This window comes from Lynx rufus, unplaced genomic scaffold, assembly GCF_022079265.1.
Source record: "Lynx rufus isolate CCGP_SWC_20201006 ecotype Redwood Valley unplaced genomic scaffold, mLynRuf1.p SCAF_10, whole genome shotgun sequence".
Classification (NCBI taxonomy): Eukaryota; Metazoa; Chordata; class Mammalia; order Carnivora; family Felidae; genus Lynx; species Lynx rufus.
In genome coordinates this window covers 83,954,969-83,971,764 of record NW_025814824.1, presented here as the reverse complement: position 1 = coordinate 83,971,764, position 16,796 = coordinate 83,954,969, and the positions used below count along the sequence as shown (strand labels likewise).

The window sequence follows — 16,796 nt, the reverse complement described above, 5'->3', positions numbered from 1 at the left end:
TGCCTAAGCTCAGCTTCCAAGCCTACCAAGCAATTAAGTATGTTTTTGTTTCTAAGCTATTGAGTAACCAAAGGCAGACTGGGATTTTTTGCTTAAACCTGGGTGGGATTTTTCTCTTTGGGCTTCTACTTCAGAAAGAGCCAAGGAGTCTTCTCCATTGATAATCTTCACGTGGCTAACGTTTGCAGCCCTGACATATAAAGAGCCATCTGTATTTTTCCTGTCAGAAAGTGTCCTTTAGATGAGATTTCCAAATGTGTTTATTGTCTGCTTTCTTTCAATGAAGGGATCATGTGACAGCTTCAAAAACAGGTGCAGAAAATAAGATCGCAGCCCTGGAGCAAAAGGAACAAGAGCTCCAAGTATCCATTCAGCAGCTTTCCATGGATTTGCAGAAGGTAAGTAGAGTACTAGGAGCGGATCCAGGTTGCTAGGATTCATGAATGGGGTAGAAACTGAATCTGTCAGAAATTTCAGTCTCAGGGTGGCTGCTGAAACTTCTATTTCTCATGCTGTCTGCACTGCCCTACTTCCTGGTCTAGCCAGGGTACATTCCCATGTAAGTGGCCACATGGCTGAACAAAGGTTGCTTAACAGAAGAGGTCAGTATTGTACTGGCAGGAATTCTCAAAGCACACGATTTGATCTGCTCACGTTTGTTCTAAAGTACTCCATGGTGGACCTCAAGCATAAGAAGATGTAACCATCATGGATGATGGGGCCTAATGCAGTTTGTTCAGAATGATAGTCATTACACTTCATTTGTTCATTTGGCCAACACTTATTGCCTTCCTATTACAGGCGTGTGCTAAGCTTGAGACTATAAAGAAGAAGAATAAAAAATATTATTATTGACTATAGAGTAGTGTTTCTCAGTGGTATGTTTCTTCTCATCATTTTGAATAGAATAATTGTATTGTATGATTGTCCCTTGCATTGCAGGACATTTAGCTTTCTGGCCCCTGGGTTCTTAATGCCAGCAGCATCCTTCAGGCATTGACAATCCAGCCCTTCCCATCATATGACAGAACATCCCCTGGCAGGTGGTACCACAGACTCTACCCTCATCCCTTGAGAACTGCTAATCTCAAGTGCAACAAAAGACTTAACAGCATCTATTTGTGTAAATAGGAGTCTTCGCATACCTACAGATACCCAAATGGAACCTGAGAGAGGTTATATACTTTGTTCAAGAATTTAAAACTAAGTCACAATAAGTGACAAAGCTGGATTCTAACCCAAGTCTTACTCCAAAACTCATGCTTGTGCTACTGGACTTTGTTGCCTCACCCAGTAAACAGACCTTACATAAATGAATGAGTGTGATATAAGGTCTCTACCCTCAGTGAACTGAAAATCTGGAGACTTAGTGTTTTCTGTCAGGAACTTACAGTTTCATTATAGAACTCAAACCTCCTGTGACCACAAGAAAAGAAATTCTCAACTCAGCAAGTCCCAAATAAGTGACATAGGTTTTCCATTGCAAAAGATAGGCCATAGGGAGAGTATGTGTTTCCAGCACAGGAGTCAAGGAACTCTTCCTGGAGGAACTGGAATTTCAAAGATGGGTAGTACAGCAGGAGGCAGAGAAAGCAGAAGGGCACAGAACATATGGGAGTACCGGAGATAACACACAAATTTTGGGACTCAAGAGACACTTTGATATCAATTAGAACCATCTGTCCATTTCAGGGGCGGCTGGGTGACTCAGTTGGTTGAGCGTCTGACTTCGGCTAAGGTCGTGATCTCACATTGAGCTTAGGTGCCACATCGGGCTCTGTGCTGACAGCTTAGAGACTGGAGCCTGCTTAGGATTTTGCATCTCTCTGCTCCTCCCCCACTTGCACTGTCTCTCTCTCTCTCTCTCTCTCTCTCTCTCTCTCTCTCTCAAAAATAAACAAACATTGAAAAAAATCCATCCATTTCATAATTGGAAAAACTAATTTTTTAGATTGTGGTTATACTAATAAGTTCTCTCATTCATTCTAAAAATATGATTTGAGCCTTACTGTGTGCCAGGTTCAGTGCTCTGTGCTGAGTGTTAGAAACTGTGATGAACAGGGGCGCCTGACTGGCTCAGTCAGTGGAATGTGTGGCTCTTGATCTCAGGTTGTGGGTTCAAGCCACGCGGTGGGTGTAGAGATTACTTAAAAATAAAATCTTTAAAAAAAGAAACACCGTGGTGAGCAAGACAGATACCGCACTTGCCTTTGTGGAACTTCTAGTCTAGAGGGGAAGTCAGATGTTAATCGGTAATATATACATAAATATATAATTACAAACCCTGATGCATGCAGTGAAGCAAAACTACAGGATATTGTGGCATCTTTTAATGGCATCAGATTAGCCTTGGGGGTCAAACAAGTATTTCCTTTGAGGAAGTAACACTTCAGCTGCGGAGGGGGAGAGACAGTGGGAGAGAATTTTAAGCAAGGAGCAGTATGAACCAGAAACCCAGAAACCTTGAGGCAGGCAAAGGATTAGCACATTCAGGGAACTGGAAGAAAGAACACAGAGGAGAATGGATTGATTTAGGAGGAAATGTTGAGTGGGCGTCCATTTAGGAAGCTCTTACACCTGTTCAGGCATAACATGGTGGCTTTGACAAGAGTGGTGGTGAAGAGAATGGACTAGACATTTTATGAAACAGTGAAGACACTGACCTACTTGCTACTGCAATGGATGTAGAAGAGGAGCAAGAGAAAAGTTTTGGTGATGGTTTCGGGTTTCTGGAGTGATCGACTGAGTGGCTGATAGTGTCAATCATTGGGCTAAGAGCACCAGAGGAAGGACAGTTTTATCATGAAGATCATGAGTTTGGAGTCCATTGTTTTGTTTATCATTATTGAATAGATGTAACATTTACAAAGATAAGTAAGGTAGAGAGTATAACAAGTCAGTGAACCCCTATGTAGCTAACCCCCGGGTTAAAAAGAGTAATATGTTTATCTTTGAGGTTCCCCATGTGCTATTCACTGTTCCATCCCATTCCTTTTTCTTTTTTTTTTTAAGTTTTTTTTAATTTTTTTTAAGTTTACTTATTTATTTTGAGAGACAGAGACAGAGTGAGGAAGGGAGGGCAGAAAGAGGGAGAGACAGAACCCCAAGCAGGCTCTGCGCTGTCAGTGCTGAGACTGATGTGGGGCTTGAACCCACAAACTGTGAGATCATGACCTAAGCCAAGATCAAGAGTAGGACGCTTAACCAACTGAACCATCCAGGCACCCCTCCTTTTTCTAAGTAAACACTATCTAGAAACTTCCATTTGTTTTATAGAACAGTGGAAGAAACTTCCATTTTGTTTTATAGTTTTACCATTATTTTATCCCTAAACAGTATATATCTTCTTTTGTTTCTCATGCATGTTAAAATTATATAAATCATGGTGTAGGTATTCTAAATCTTGTTTTTTGTGCTCAACATTGTATTCCTAAAAAACTTTCATATGGGTACATGCTGCTATAACTTGTTCTTTTCTCAGCTACATATTATGAAGTTACCAAAATTTATCCATCTTATTGACAGTCAACATTGGGGTATTTCTGGTCTTTTGCTCTTATATACAAGGCTGCTATGAGCTTTCATCCACCTGTGCAGGTTATTCTAGGGCATATTTAAGATATGGAAAGTTTGGGGGTTTTTGGCTGGCTCAGTCAGTGGAACATGCCACACATTGGGTGTAGAGATTACGGGACCTCTCAAGGGACATCTGGGTAACTCAGTTGGTTAAGCATTTGACTTCAGCTCAGGTCATGGTCTCACAGTTCGTGAGTTCAAGCTCCTCATCAGAATCTGTGCTGACAGTGCAGAGCCTGCTTGGGATTCTCTCCCTCTCTCTTTGGTCCTCCCCTCCTTGTTCTCTCTCTCTCTTTCTCCCTCTCCCTCTCCCTCTCCCCCTCCCTCTCTCTCCCTCTCTCTCCCTCTCTCTCTCTCCCTCTCTCTCTCTCTCTCTCTCAAAATAAACTTAAAAATATTTTTTAAAAAATTACTTTTTGTATTTGTTGCTGGCCTATAGAAATGATATTATTTTTGTATATTGTTTTGTACAACTTATTAGCTCTTATTAAGCTTAATAACTAACGTACAGATGTTTTTTAGTTCTTAAATAGCAGTCATCTGTGAATAATGATGAAGTTTTGTTTGTTTCAAATTCTTATACCTTTTATTTCTTTGTCTTACTCTGTTATTTGTTTTCTTATTGTTGAATTGTAAGAGTTTCTTTTACATTTTGGATAGCACTTCTTTATCAGATGTGTCTTTTGCAAATATTTTCTCTAGTCTGTGGCTTGATTTCTTATTCTCTTGACATTGTCTTTAGCAGAGTAGACATTTCTAATGTTGATGAAGTCTGTTTATCAATTATTTCTTTCATGCATCACACCCTTGGTGGTATATTTAACAAATAATTGCTATCCCCATGGTCATCGAGGTTTTCTCCTTGTGTTATCTTCTATGAGTTTTATAGTTTTAAGTTTGACATTTATATCTGTGATACAATTTGAGTTAATTTTTATGAAGGTTGTAAGGTTTCTATGTCTAGATTCTTTTTTTTTCATATGGATGTCCCATTTGTTCCAGCACCATTTGCTGAAGAGGCTGTCTTTGCTTTGTTGTATTGCTTTTGCTTCTTTGTCAAAGATCAGTCAAGTTACTTATGGGCATCTATTTCTGGGCTCTCTATTCTGTTTCATTGATCTATTCTTTTTTTTTTTAATTTTTTTAAAAATGTTTTTATTTATTTTTGAGACACAGAGAGACAGCACGAGCAGGGGAGGGGCAGAGAGAGAGAGAGACAGAATCTGAAGCAGGCTCCAGGCTCCGAGCTGTCAGCACAGAGCCCGACACGGGGCTCGAACTCACGGGCTGTGAGATCATGACCTGAGCTGAAGTCGGACGCTTAACCAACTGAGCCACCCAGGCGCCCCAATTTGTTCTTTTATCAATATCATCCTGTCTTGATTATTGTAGTTTCATAGTAAGTCTTGAAGTCGGGTAGCATCAGTCTTCCAACTTTGTTCTTCTCCTTCAGTATTGTGTTGGCTCTATTGTGGGTCTTTTGGATCTCCATATAAAATCATTTTGTTGATATCCATAAAATAACTTGCTGGGATTTTGGTTGGTATTGCATTGAATCTATAGGTCAAGTTGGGAAGAACTGATATCTTAACAATATTGAGTCTTCCTATCCATTAAAATGAACTCTCATTCCATTTATTTAGTTCTGTTTTGTTTTTTTATTTCATCAAAGTTTTGTAGTTTTTCTCATATAGGTCTTGTACATATTTTATTAGACTTATACCTGAGTATTTCATTTTAGGGTGCTAATGTAAATGGTATTGTGTTTTTAATTTCAGATTCCACTTTTTTATTGTTGGTACATAGAAAAGCAGTTGACTTTTGTATAACAGCCTTGTATCCTGCAACCATTCTATAATCACTTGTTATTTCTGGGAGGGGTTTTTTTGCCAGTTTATTTAGATTTTCTACATTAATGATCATGTCGTCTACTAACAAAGACAGTTTTGTTTTCCTTACTAATGTATGTACTTATATTTCCTCTTCTTGCCTTATTACATTAGCAAGGACTTTTTTTTTTTTTTTAACATTAGCAAGGACTTCTAATACAATGTTGGAAAGGACTAATGAGAGGGGACATCCTTGCCTTATACCTGATATTAGTGGAAAAGCTTTGAGTTTCTCATCATTAAGTATAATGTTAGCTGTAACATATAAGGTGTTGGGGGCCTGAAATAAAGCAGCCGGAGTGGAGGGGAGGATCCATGTAGGATATGGCACACAGGAAGACTAAACAGAAATTGTAACTGATTCTTTTTCTGTCCCTAATTTTGCCTAACACCAAAACTTGTTTGGTCTTTGGTTTTCTCTATAAAGAGTCAGCTATATATCTCAAGTTCATATTGATATGTAGTAGAATGAGTACAGGCTTTGGCTGCAGAAGACCTGAGTTTGAATCTTTAATTTCACAATAAGGTGTGCGCTTTTGGGCTATTTTCTAAGCTTCAGTTTCCTTATAAATGGACACAGTGAAGGGTGGTCATAAAGGACCAGGGATGATGGGAAGTGCTTACTCATGTTCTGCAGACTATAGCTGCCACTGCTACACTCTGCTATACTTTCTGATCATTGCATTATTAGTAAGAGACCCCTCATGATTGGTCGTCATGGCCAAACTGTTTTCTTTCTCTCTCTCCCTCTGGCCAGACATCTGAGTCACAGACGTGGGAGTTGTCTTTACCTCTTTTCCCGGCTTTATGGTCATGCTGAACTTGTCCGGCACCTCTTTGCATGTGCTGTTCTTTACCCAGAATGCTTGTTCCTCTTTCATCCCCCTTCTACCTGATCTGGATACGCCTGATATGATTTCCCCCGTTAATCCCTCCTTTCTTTGATATCTCATAGCACCTTATATGTCCCTCTGTTGCAGTATGATTGTATTGTTTTATAATTGATTGCATGTGTATGTGTCTTCACCACCAGCCACCATCTGTGGATCAGGAACTGTGTCTGGTTGTATCCTCAGAAGGCAACACACGGTATAGACTTGATAAAAGTTTATTGAACTATGGAACCTTGAATCCATGCTTCAAACTTCTCCTCTACTACCTATGCCATCACCCCTGTGAGAATGTAGAATGGCAAGTGTTTCTTCCTAAAACCCTAAGCCCAAGTTGCTACATTTTATTCTGAGGAGAGATTGACTGGGTTCCAAGCTGAACATGAAAGTCTGTAGCTTGAAATGGAGCAACAGAAGCATTAAGTAGGGGATTTTGAGGAAGCAGAGTATCCGTGAGGATGTACAAGTCTTCATAGTAAGATGTTGATGCTGTACGAACTTTTTTTGAAGAGAGGAGAATGGGCAACCTCAGTGAATACAAGGACCACTAGGGATCTAAGAACTTGTGTGTTCAAAGTTCCCTGGATCCTCTGTTGAACCAAGTCCCAACCCGTTGCCACCACCACTAACTACCATCATTGCTAAAGGGATAGACTGAAAAGGGGATAGCTGTTGGTTTGGGGCTAGGGTGTGAGATGCACAATGTATCTGCCCTGGTCCCTGTGCTGGGAGGCCAGGGTGAATGTCATCCTGTGTTTTAGAAGTTCTCTCTTAGGCCTTCATTAAGGCAGCTATGTTGGCATCATTACTCCTTCATCCAGCCCCATGTGTCCAGAAACATTGTTCTCTTTGGTCGTTTGTAGAGCTTATGGGGTCCTTCTTGAGTGGGATTAGTTCTGCCAAGTTTGGCGTGTGAGCTAAAGTTGTTGTGGGCCCTATTGGACTCTAGATTAATAGGATTAAACGTGTGCTTGATGAGAGTAAAAGGTTGTACATCATGACAATATAATCTGATTGTCTTAAAAAGGAGGCGCATCTTCTCAGCGTCCTGGGTGCATTCCACTAAGGGAATAGCCTTGTTCCTTCCCGCATTGTCAATTGCTTACGTTGTATGAACGATTGATTACCTCTTGCGGTGCTCAGTCTGAACCAGTGCCTGGGTGGTGCTGGCTCCTGATCTTGCATCTTCTGTGTCCCTTTTCAAGGAAGATATCTTGGCTGTTTGTTCTTCTGAGAGGCAGTTGAGAACAGAATTTCGGGGAAACGTAATGATCCAAGAGGATACAGGAAGTGGGAGAGGGGTCATAGAGTAACGTAATCTCTGCTTTCACTTGCAGGCCACTGCTGATACTCAAGAAAAAGAAAAACTCATCACACACTTGCAGGAGAAAGTCTCATCCTTGGAGAAGAGACTAGAGCAGAACCTGTCAGGAGAAGAACACGTGCACGAGCTCCTGAAAGAGGTAGCTGGCTCTGTTAGGGCAGCCACTGCTGGGAAGGGAATGGTAACACCGGAGATTTCATGCAGTCACAGAGCTGCAGGGCCAGAGTCCACAAGCAGCCGGGTGGGAGAGCACTCCCTCCAACTTTTGATTGTCCTGCTTCCAGCAAAAACAGCCCTGTCACCCATGTGTACCATGCTTCATTCAGAGATGCTTGTGAATGAACAGCATCCCTCCCAATCGCCAATAAACTCCACCGGTGATATATGCCACTTGGGCTATCTTATCTTACCGCCCTGTTCTCTTCCACCCTTTTGCACTTTCCGGTGGCCAAGGAAAATTTTTACCATCTGCCTGTGGTGTGAACAAGAATGGCCTTCAGCAGTGAGGGGACTCTCCTTCGCTGAGGGAGGCTGTTGAGCGGACTGGCCTTTTGCCCAGTGGTGTAGGTGAACTCACTTTCTCATCAGGCCTGAGCCCACTGTCTGCCCATATCCTACCCTCCTTCCCTTTGTATCCCAGTGACTGGCCTCACCATGACAAAGGTGGCACGGCCAAGACCTTGGGCCCAGATTAGACCCTCCCTGTCTGTCTGCACTTAGTTTCAACTAAGTATCTCCATCTCCACTGCCACCGTCGTCCTTCAGGGCTTCCAGTTGCTCTAGCTGAGTTCCTATCGGAAGTCTCCAGCCTGCCCTACCCAAAATAAGTCTGTCCTTCACCCCTGACAGTCTTCTACGCTCCCTGCCTAGCTGATATTCCTGACTGCCTCATTCCCTTAACCATTTTCCCCAGCTCCCCTACAGTCTACAAGTGTGTATACCCTGGGTTCTGGAGTGTATTGATTTCTAGAATCAGACTGCATAGGTTTGTGTCTTGCCTGTTCTACTTACCAGTTTGTGACTTAGAGCAAGTAACTTAATCTCTTTGTGTTTGTTTTCTCCTCTTTGAAATAGAGTTGATAATTGTACCAAACAAATAGAATTGTTGTTAGGGTTCAAGGAGTTACAGTATGTGAAGTGCTCAGAATGAAGCTCTAGAACATAAGTCTCAATGTATTTCAGCTGGTAATATTATAATCATTATTGTTGTGCCATCATCATCATTATAAAGCTTAGTGTGCATAGGAGTTACTTGGGGAGTTTTTTTTTTTGTTTGTTTTTAAATTTTTTTTTTCCAACGTTTATTTATTTTTAAGACAGAGAGAGACAGAGCATGAACGGGGGAGGGGCAGAGAGAGAGGGAGACACAGAATCGGAAGCAGGCTCCAGGCTCTGAGCCATCAGCCCAGAGCCTGACGCGGGGCTCGAACTCACGGACCGTGAGATCGTGACCTGGCTGAAGTTGGACGCTTAACCGACTGCGCCACCCAGGCGCCCCAAGGGGAGTTTTTTTAAAGTGTATATTCCTGCCCACAGATAGCCTGTTTTCAGTAGGCCAGGTGTAGACCTCCAAGTTTAACAGCCAGGTACCCCTCCGCCAATCAAGTTAGTCTAATGCCAGTGTTTGGACAGCCCCACTTTAAAATATATTGCCTACAGGGGTGCCTGGGTGGCTCAAGGTTGGTTAAGCATCTGACTTCAGCTCAGGTCACGATCTCATGGTTTGTGAGTTTGAGCCCCACATTGGGCTCTCTGCTGTCAGTACAGAGCCTGCTTTGGATCCTGTGTCCCCCTCTCTGCCCCTCTGCAGCTTGTTCTCTCTTAAAATACATAAATACACTTAAAAAAAAATACATTGCCTGCAAAATTAAATTCAGTCTCCTTTCTGCAGCATAAAAAGCTTCTCATGATCTGGTCCTTTGCCTGACTTTCTCGTTTTGTTTCTTGACCTGAATCCACCATTACTTTAGCTTTTTGGAAGTTGTAGTTCCCTGAGTGTCCCAGGCTATTTCATGACTCCACTGACCTTCCCTCTGCCTGGGTGCTCCCTCCCACCCCTGGCCACCTGTGAATTAGGAAGCCACCCACTTTCCTGAGGCGGCGAGTGTCCTGCACAGGACACCTCTGTGGGTACTTACTGCACTCTGTAATCTTTTTGTTAGTCTTTTGCCCCAGCCTCAAGGACTAAGGACTGTGTCAAATTTATTGCATACTTTTTTTTATTAAATTTTAATACTTATTTATTTTTGAGAGAGAGAGAGCACGAGCCGGGGAGGGGCAGAGAGAGAGAGAGAGAGAGAGAGGGAGACACAAAATCCGAAGCAGGCTCCAGGCTCTGAGCTGTCAGCACAGACCTCGACACAGGGCTTGAACTCGGGAACAGCGAGATCATGACCTAGGCCAAAGTCGGATGCTTAACTGAGCCACCCAGGCGCCCCTCTGTGTATACTTTATGTAATGTGAGATTTATCTCAATCAGCCCTTATTTTTGTTAATGCATTTGTGTCCTTTGTGTCTTGCACAAATCACAGTATATTGTAGGTATCGGTGAGTATTTATTCAGTGGGAAAATGACTATTTTCTTATACTCTTCCTTCAACTTACAGAAAACAGTTGCTGAGCAGAATTTGGAGGATACCAGACAGCAGCTCTTGGCAGCCAGAAGCAGCCAGGCCAAGGCCATGGACATCCTGGAGACTCGGGTACTAACCTCACTCTTAGTGATTCCCATGTCTGGGTGGTAACCTGGTTGGATGACGTGGTTGTGGGAGAATCCCCTGGGGTCAGAGGTTTTCTTTTCTTTTCTTTTGTAATGTTTATTTTTGATAGAGAGAGTGTGAGCAAGGAGGGGCAGAGAGAGAGGGAGACACAGAATCTGAAGCAGGCTTCAGGCTCTGAGCTGTGAGCACAGAGCCCGACACGGGGTTCAAACCCATGAACCACAAGGTCATGACCCGAGTGGAAGTCAGACGCTCAACTGACTGAGCCACCCAAGCACCCCAAAAGTTTTCTTTTAAAGGGACTGTTTTGGATCTTACTTACACATGGTTGAGTTAGTCATTTTCTTCATTCTTGCCACATTGCCACCGTTGTTCCACACAAAATTGTTCTCGTTTGTTCATTCCCTTTTATCCCCAGTCCCTTCCTTCCCACAGGAAGCCATTCTAATGTGGTTAAGAGAGATCCTTTTGTTGTTGGGTTACCTTAAAATTGGTGACCTTGTTTTGTGTGCATGTGTGTTAATTTATGTGAGTGATGTAGTTCCACATCCACTGTTCCTTTCACCCGCCCCATCTTCTGGCTGTGTCCACTGGATTGCGCTCACTACACCACATTGCAGTCATCTGCCAGGCGCTGGACGTCCAGATTGCCACCTTCTTCCTGTCACCACAGAATACATGGCAGCAAATAGCTCTGTCCTTGTCGCCTTGAGGGTAGAGAATGCATATGACCTAATGTGACTAAGTAGGACAAGAATGTTCCTACAAGGGCTGCGCTTGGCTCTACTCCCCCAGCATGCTTGAAGGGGTCCTATACCTGCTTTGCTGTCTTTTCCAGCCATTTATTTGTTTATTTTGCCAGTTTAATGGCGTGCGAAATGGTGGAAAGGGTAAGGGATCTCTGTGGAGCCTCTTTCTTAAGGGCACTAATCCCATCCTGAGGGCGGAACCCTCAGGACTTGAGCGCCTCACCTCCCAAAGGCATCACCTGAACACCTCACCTCCCAAAGGCATCATCACCTCCTGTCTCCATCACATCAGACATTAGATTTTCAACATGAATTTGGGGGACACAAACATTCAGACTATCACAAATGCTTAGCTCATTTAAAAAAAATTTTTTTTAATGTTTATTATTTTTGAGAGACACAGACAGAGATAGAATACAAGCTGGGGGAGGGCAGAGAGAGAGGGAGACACAGAATCTGAAGCAGGCTCCAGGCTCTGAGCTGCCAACACAGAGCCTGATGTGGGGCTCAAACTCACGAGCCATGAGATCATGACCTGAGCTGAAGTGGGATGCTCAACTGACTGAGCCACCCAGGCGCCTGCTTAGCTCATTTTAAAAATCTTATTTCCTGTGCAGTCAGTTAAGCGTCCGACTTCAGCCAGGTCACGATCTCGCGGTCCGTGAGTTCAAGCCCCGCGTCAGGCTCTGGGCTGATGGCTCAGAGCCTGGAGCCTGCTTCCGATTCTGTCTCCCTCTCTCTCTGCCCCTCCCCCGTTCATGCTCTGTCTCTCTCTGTCCCAAAAATAAATAAAAGTTGAAAAAAAAAATTAAAAAAAAAATAAAAATCTTATTTCCTGATAAAAATATTCAAAGGTGTATTTTTCTCAGCACAGCTTTGTTTGCTTTATTAGAATTCATTTCTATTTCTGAATTTCTATTTTTTATTGCAATAAAGTACGTGACATAAAATTTACCATTTCAATATAGTTTCTAGTGTACAATTAGTGGCATTAAGCACATTCAGTCTATTGTGAATCCACCACCACCATCCATGTCCAGAACTTTTTCATCGTCTCAAACTGAAATTCTGTCTGCATTGAATACTAACTTCCCATTCTCTCCCACCCCCAGTCCCTGGCAGCCACCATTCTACTTTCTATCCCTATAAATTTGAGGTTGTAGAAACCTCATAGTAGTGGAATCTTACGATATTTGTCCTTTTGTGTCTGGCTAATTTCATTTAACATATGGCCTCAAGGTTCATTCATGTTGTAGCATGTGTCTGAATTTCATTCCTTTTTGAGGCCAAATAAGCCAGGGTTTTGTTTTGTTTTGTTTTGTTTTCAGTTTTTTTATTTTAAGTAAACTCCATGCCATGGAGGCTCAAACTCATGACCCCAAGATCAAGAGTCACATGCCCTCCTGCCTGAGCCAGCCAGGTGCCCTGAGGCTGAATAAGCCTTTTTAAAAAAGGCTTTCATTCTTTTTTATGTCTGTACCACATTTTGTTTATCTGTTCATTTGTCGACGGACATTTGGGTTATTTCCACCTTTTGGCTATTGTGAATAATGAACATTAGTGTAGTGCTGTGAACAAGGTTTTTGTGTGAGCTTTTACTTTGATTTCTGTTGGGTTTCTGTCTAGGAGTGGGATTCCCAGGTCATATGATAACTCTGTGCTGAACCTCTTGTGGATCTGAATCTTTCTGGAGCTCTGCCTCTAAATTGGGACCTGAGTAGATCCTTTCTGAATTCAGGAGTTTAAAAAGCTAGGTTTCAGTTCCGGCTCTACCATTAATAAAATTTGTGATATTGGACAAGTAACGCTGTTCTCATCTGTGGAAATAATGCTGTTCTCAGGGAGTTGTTGCAGTTAAATCTTACATGTGAATATGTATAAGGAGCCGTGAGACCTAAAAATGTCCTCCACCCATGGGGTACCTACCTCTCCGTGACAAAGCTGCAACCTTCCTTGTGTTTGTTTTCACGATAAGCTTCCTCAAGGTCAAATGTTATTCAGCGAACAAGAGGACTTTATAAGGGAAATTGGCAAAGACAGCTCAAATCAGATAAAAATGGCCCGTTGGAAGATCTGGCTCTGCGGACAGGGTGTCGTCCCATCTGCGGGGCCGGCCTAGCGTCCTAGTGCGGTGCCGGGTACACAGTCAGACTCGGTTGACGTCTGTGGAATGAGTGAAAGTTTGTACGGTGAGCAGTCATCCCACTTCCTGGAATCTGTCGTAAGGAAGTGGCTCAAACCAGGTCAAAAACTGTCGAGTGAAGACGTTAACTGTCTCAGACAGGAAAGCGGGAAACAACGTGAGCGCCAGCACAGGAGGCAGTGGGTCAGTAGATTGTGAAACATCCCTTAAGGAAATAATCCAGGTTCTCAAGGCTACATTGAAACACAAAAGGAAACTTGAGTGAAGAGGAAAAATACAAAGTTTGCCTAGAATTATTTTTTTTAAAAAAGTCACAAAAACAGACTGGAGGAAAAGAATGGTAGAATAGTGGTAATGATATTTAAACGGATTTGATTTTTAAAGCCATTTGTTCCCACCCTGTGCCTTCTTCTGAATGAAGACGCTCCCTTTCCCCCTCAGGTGCAAGAGCTCGAGCACAGCTTGCAGGCTTCTGAGGAGAAGCTGAAGCACAGTGGTGACGTTGTGGCGGCTCAGGAAGCTCAGATTCGGGAGCTTGTAAGTGGTGGTTGTGGCTGCTGGGCTCTAGGCCCTTGATGCTTGCTTGCCCTCTACGCCTTTGCAGTCACCCCAGACTCACTCCGGTGAGGCGCTAGGACCTGACCTCAGATACGCTTGTTGAACTGGGTGTGAGCAGGAGGGCAACTGTGGTAGAGGGAGTCCGGACGCACTACGTACTGAAGGATCTGAGTTACCCAAGGAGGGAGGGACTGGCTAATTGCCATCTGATGGCTGGCCGTGGGGCCCGGCCTAGTTCTGGGACCATTAGAGGTGGTGACTCTGCCGGCCATCAGACCTCAGCTTGCGGCCAGGACTGAGGAGAACTTGGCAAGGGGTTTGGCCAACCATTGCAGCCCCAGGTGGGGTGTTGAGTTAGGAGCTAGAGAAACGAAAGCATTATTTATTGTATGTGGGCCGTGCCAGTCACTGTGCTAAGTATTCTGCACATGTTGTATTTAGTCCTTGCTATAGACCTAAGAAGTATGTACTATTCTCATTCCCTAGAGGAAGCTGGTTCAGAAAGACTGGGTCACTAACCCAGTGGTCATGGTCTCCCTGCTGGTAAATGGCAGAACCCGCATCTTTCTTCAGTCAGAGCCCTTGTTCGTCGTCACTGTACTATACAGACCGTCCATGATTTATAATGGCTCAACTTAAGGATTTTCAGCTTTATGAGATGAGAAATCAGTACGCACTGAGTAGAAACCATACTTCAAATTGTGAAGTTTGAGCTTCTCCTGGGCTAAAGGTGTGCGATACAATATTCTTCCTTGATACCAGACTGTGGTGGGGAGCCGCAGCCCCTGGGCAGACTTTCTGTTTGTCACTTTCAGTGCAGTATTCAGTAAATTACAGGAGATATCCAACACTTTAATATAAAACAGACTTAGCCCAATTGTAGGCTAATGTAAGTGTACTGAGCATGCATTTATTTATTTTATTTATTTATATATTTATTTTATTTATTTATTTATTTATTTATTTATTTATTTATTTTATTTATTTATTTTATTTTGAAGTAATCCCTACATCCAGCATGGGGCTTGTACTCACAACCCTGAGATCAAGAGTCACGTGCTCCACCAACTGAGCCAGCCAGGTGGCCCTCTTTTTTTTTTTTTTTTTAAGTAGCCTAGACTACTTTATTAATTTGTTAATTTTATCTATTTATCTTAGAAAATGCACGTGAGCAGGGGAGGGGCAGAGAAAGAAGGAGACAGAGAATCCAAAGCAGGCTCCGTGCTATCAGTGCAAAGCCCGATGTGGGGCTCAGACTCACAAATCGTGAGATCATGACCAAGCTGAAATCAGTCATTCAACCAACTGAGCCACTCAGGCGCCCGTGGCCTAGCCTACTCTAAATGCTCAGAACTGGGGTACCTGGCTGGCTCAGGCCGCAGAGCATGCAACTCGTGATCTTGGGGTTGTGAGTTCAAGCTCTACGTTGGGTGTGGAGATTACTTAAAAATAAAATCTTTAAAAAGTAAAGTAGGCTAGGGGCGCCTGGGTGGCGCAGTCGGTTAAGCGTCTGACTTCAGCCAGGTCACGATCTCGCGATCTGTGAGTTCGAGCCCCGCGTCGGGCTCTGGGCTGATGGCTCAGAGCCTGGAGCCTGTTTCCGATTCTGTGTCTCCCTCTCTCTCTGCCCCTCCCCCGTTCATGCTCTGTCTCTCTCTGTCCCAAAAAAATAAATAAAAGTTGAAAAAAAAAATTAAAAAAAAAAAAAAAGTAAAGTAGGCTAGGCTGAGCTATGATGCTTGTTTTGACTTAATACCTTCAACTTACAGTGAGATTGTCGGGTTGTAACCCCATCGTAAATTGAGGAAGATACATATTGCCTCCCCAAGAAAAGCCTCAGCCATAGAGGGCAGTACCAAGTAGGGTGAAGGAGGGCTGTGTCTTAGGACTGACTGGTGCCCTAAGCTGTCCTCCCAGCACCAAGACCAGTCCCAGACTCTAGCTCCTGAATAGGCCAGGGGTGCCCGGCAGGGCTGCAGGTGGAGACCTCAGCAGCGCCCAGGCCAGAGAGCAGGAAGGAGAGTTGTTTCCACTGGACACCCATCTTTGGGTCACCGAGGGACAGAACGGATGAGGTCCTCACTGTCACCATGAATACTGTCCTCTGCAGGCCGCCGCAAACAAGGAGAGCAGCCAGGCACAGCAGCAGGTCCTCGCCCTGGAACGGCAGTGCATGGAGCGCGTCCACACACTGGAGACCCAGCTCGCTGCCCTGGAGAGCGCCCGGGTGGCCGACCAGACCGCCGCAGAGCGGGAGGTGGTACGTGAGGAAAGGAGTGAGCTTTGTGAGCACCGGGTTCACACGTTGCTGGGCCGCCGGGTTGTTGACAGGAAGAAGACCAGCCTCCCTCTCAACAGAGAACCACTTTTTGGAGCAGTTTTTATCTTTCCATCGAGACACCTGCTCATGAGAATGGATGTAAAAAGGCTGCTTTTTATAAAACCCCAAACAGATGGGTTTTTTCTTTTCTTCTGGGCTGCACAAGGACTTGTGCTTCCTGACCAATCCTGTCAGCCTCCTCCCCTCTTTCTGCAGTGTTCTTGTTCCTCCCTCATGGCTTCTCCCTCTCTCTGATTCCTCACCGTCAGAGTCACGTGCCATATTTCTTCTCGTAAGGAGGGTAGCTGAGAATTTTCCATTCTCCTCTCCCACCCCTGCAGGGACACAGGAGGTGGGGTGCATTCGTAAAGGTTCCATGTCTGTAGGACTGTGCCCAGGGGAAATAGGGAAACGCCCTTTCCGTTTTATGTATACTTTTCTTAATTTGCAGAGAGAACTGGAGCAAGAAAATGCAGCCCTTAAAGAAAGTAAGAATGAATGTGAACGTTCGTTGCAACACCACCAACTTGAACTAAAGAAGCTCAAGGTATTTATCTAACGGCGTCCATGTGTCACAGCAGTGGCCCATCTTTTATACGTGTATTGGGAGCAAGCCAGTGAAAGTCC

General features: G+C 43.8%; 1 protein-coding gene across 2 annotated transcripts in view; it reads left to right on the top strand.

Annotated features, from left to right (window-relative positions):
* The window catches only part of GOLGA1 (golgin A1), a 49,396-nt gene that overhangs the window by 16,333 nt on the left and 16,267 nt on the right, over window positions 1-16,796 (top strand). For both annotated transcript variants that reach the window (XR_006960300.1, XM_047069393.1), the window contains exons 10-15: window positions 287-398; window positions 7,693-7,818; window positions 10,286-10,381; window positions 13,733-13,828; window positions 15,960-16,109; window positions 16,621-16,716. Coding sequence is in view for 1 of the 2 variants with exons in the window: in XM_047069393.1 (XP_046925349.1) it covers window positions 287-398; window positions 7,693-7,818; window positions 10,286-10,381; window positions 13,733-13,828; window positions 15,960-16,109; window positions 16,621-16,716 (676 nt within the window). In the remaining variant the exon portion in view is untranslated. The remainder of the gene's footprint in view (window positions 1-286; window positions 399-7,692; window positions 7,819-10,285; window positions 10,382-13,732; window positions 13,829-15,959; window positions 16,110-16,620; window positions 16,717-16,796) is intronic.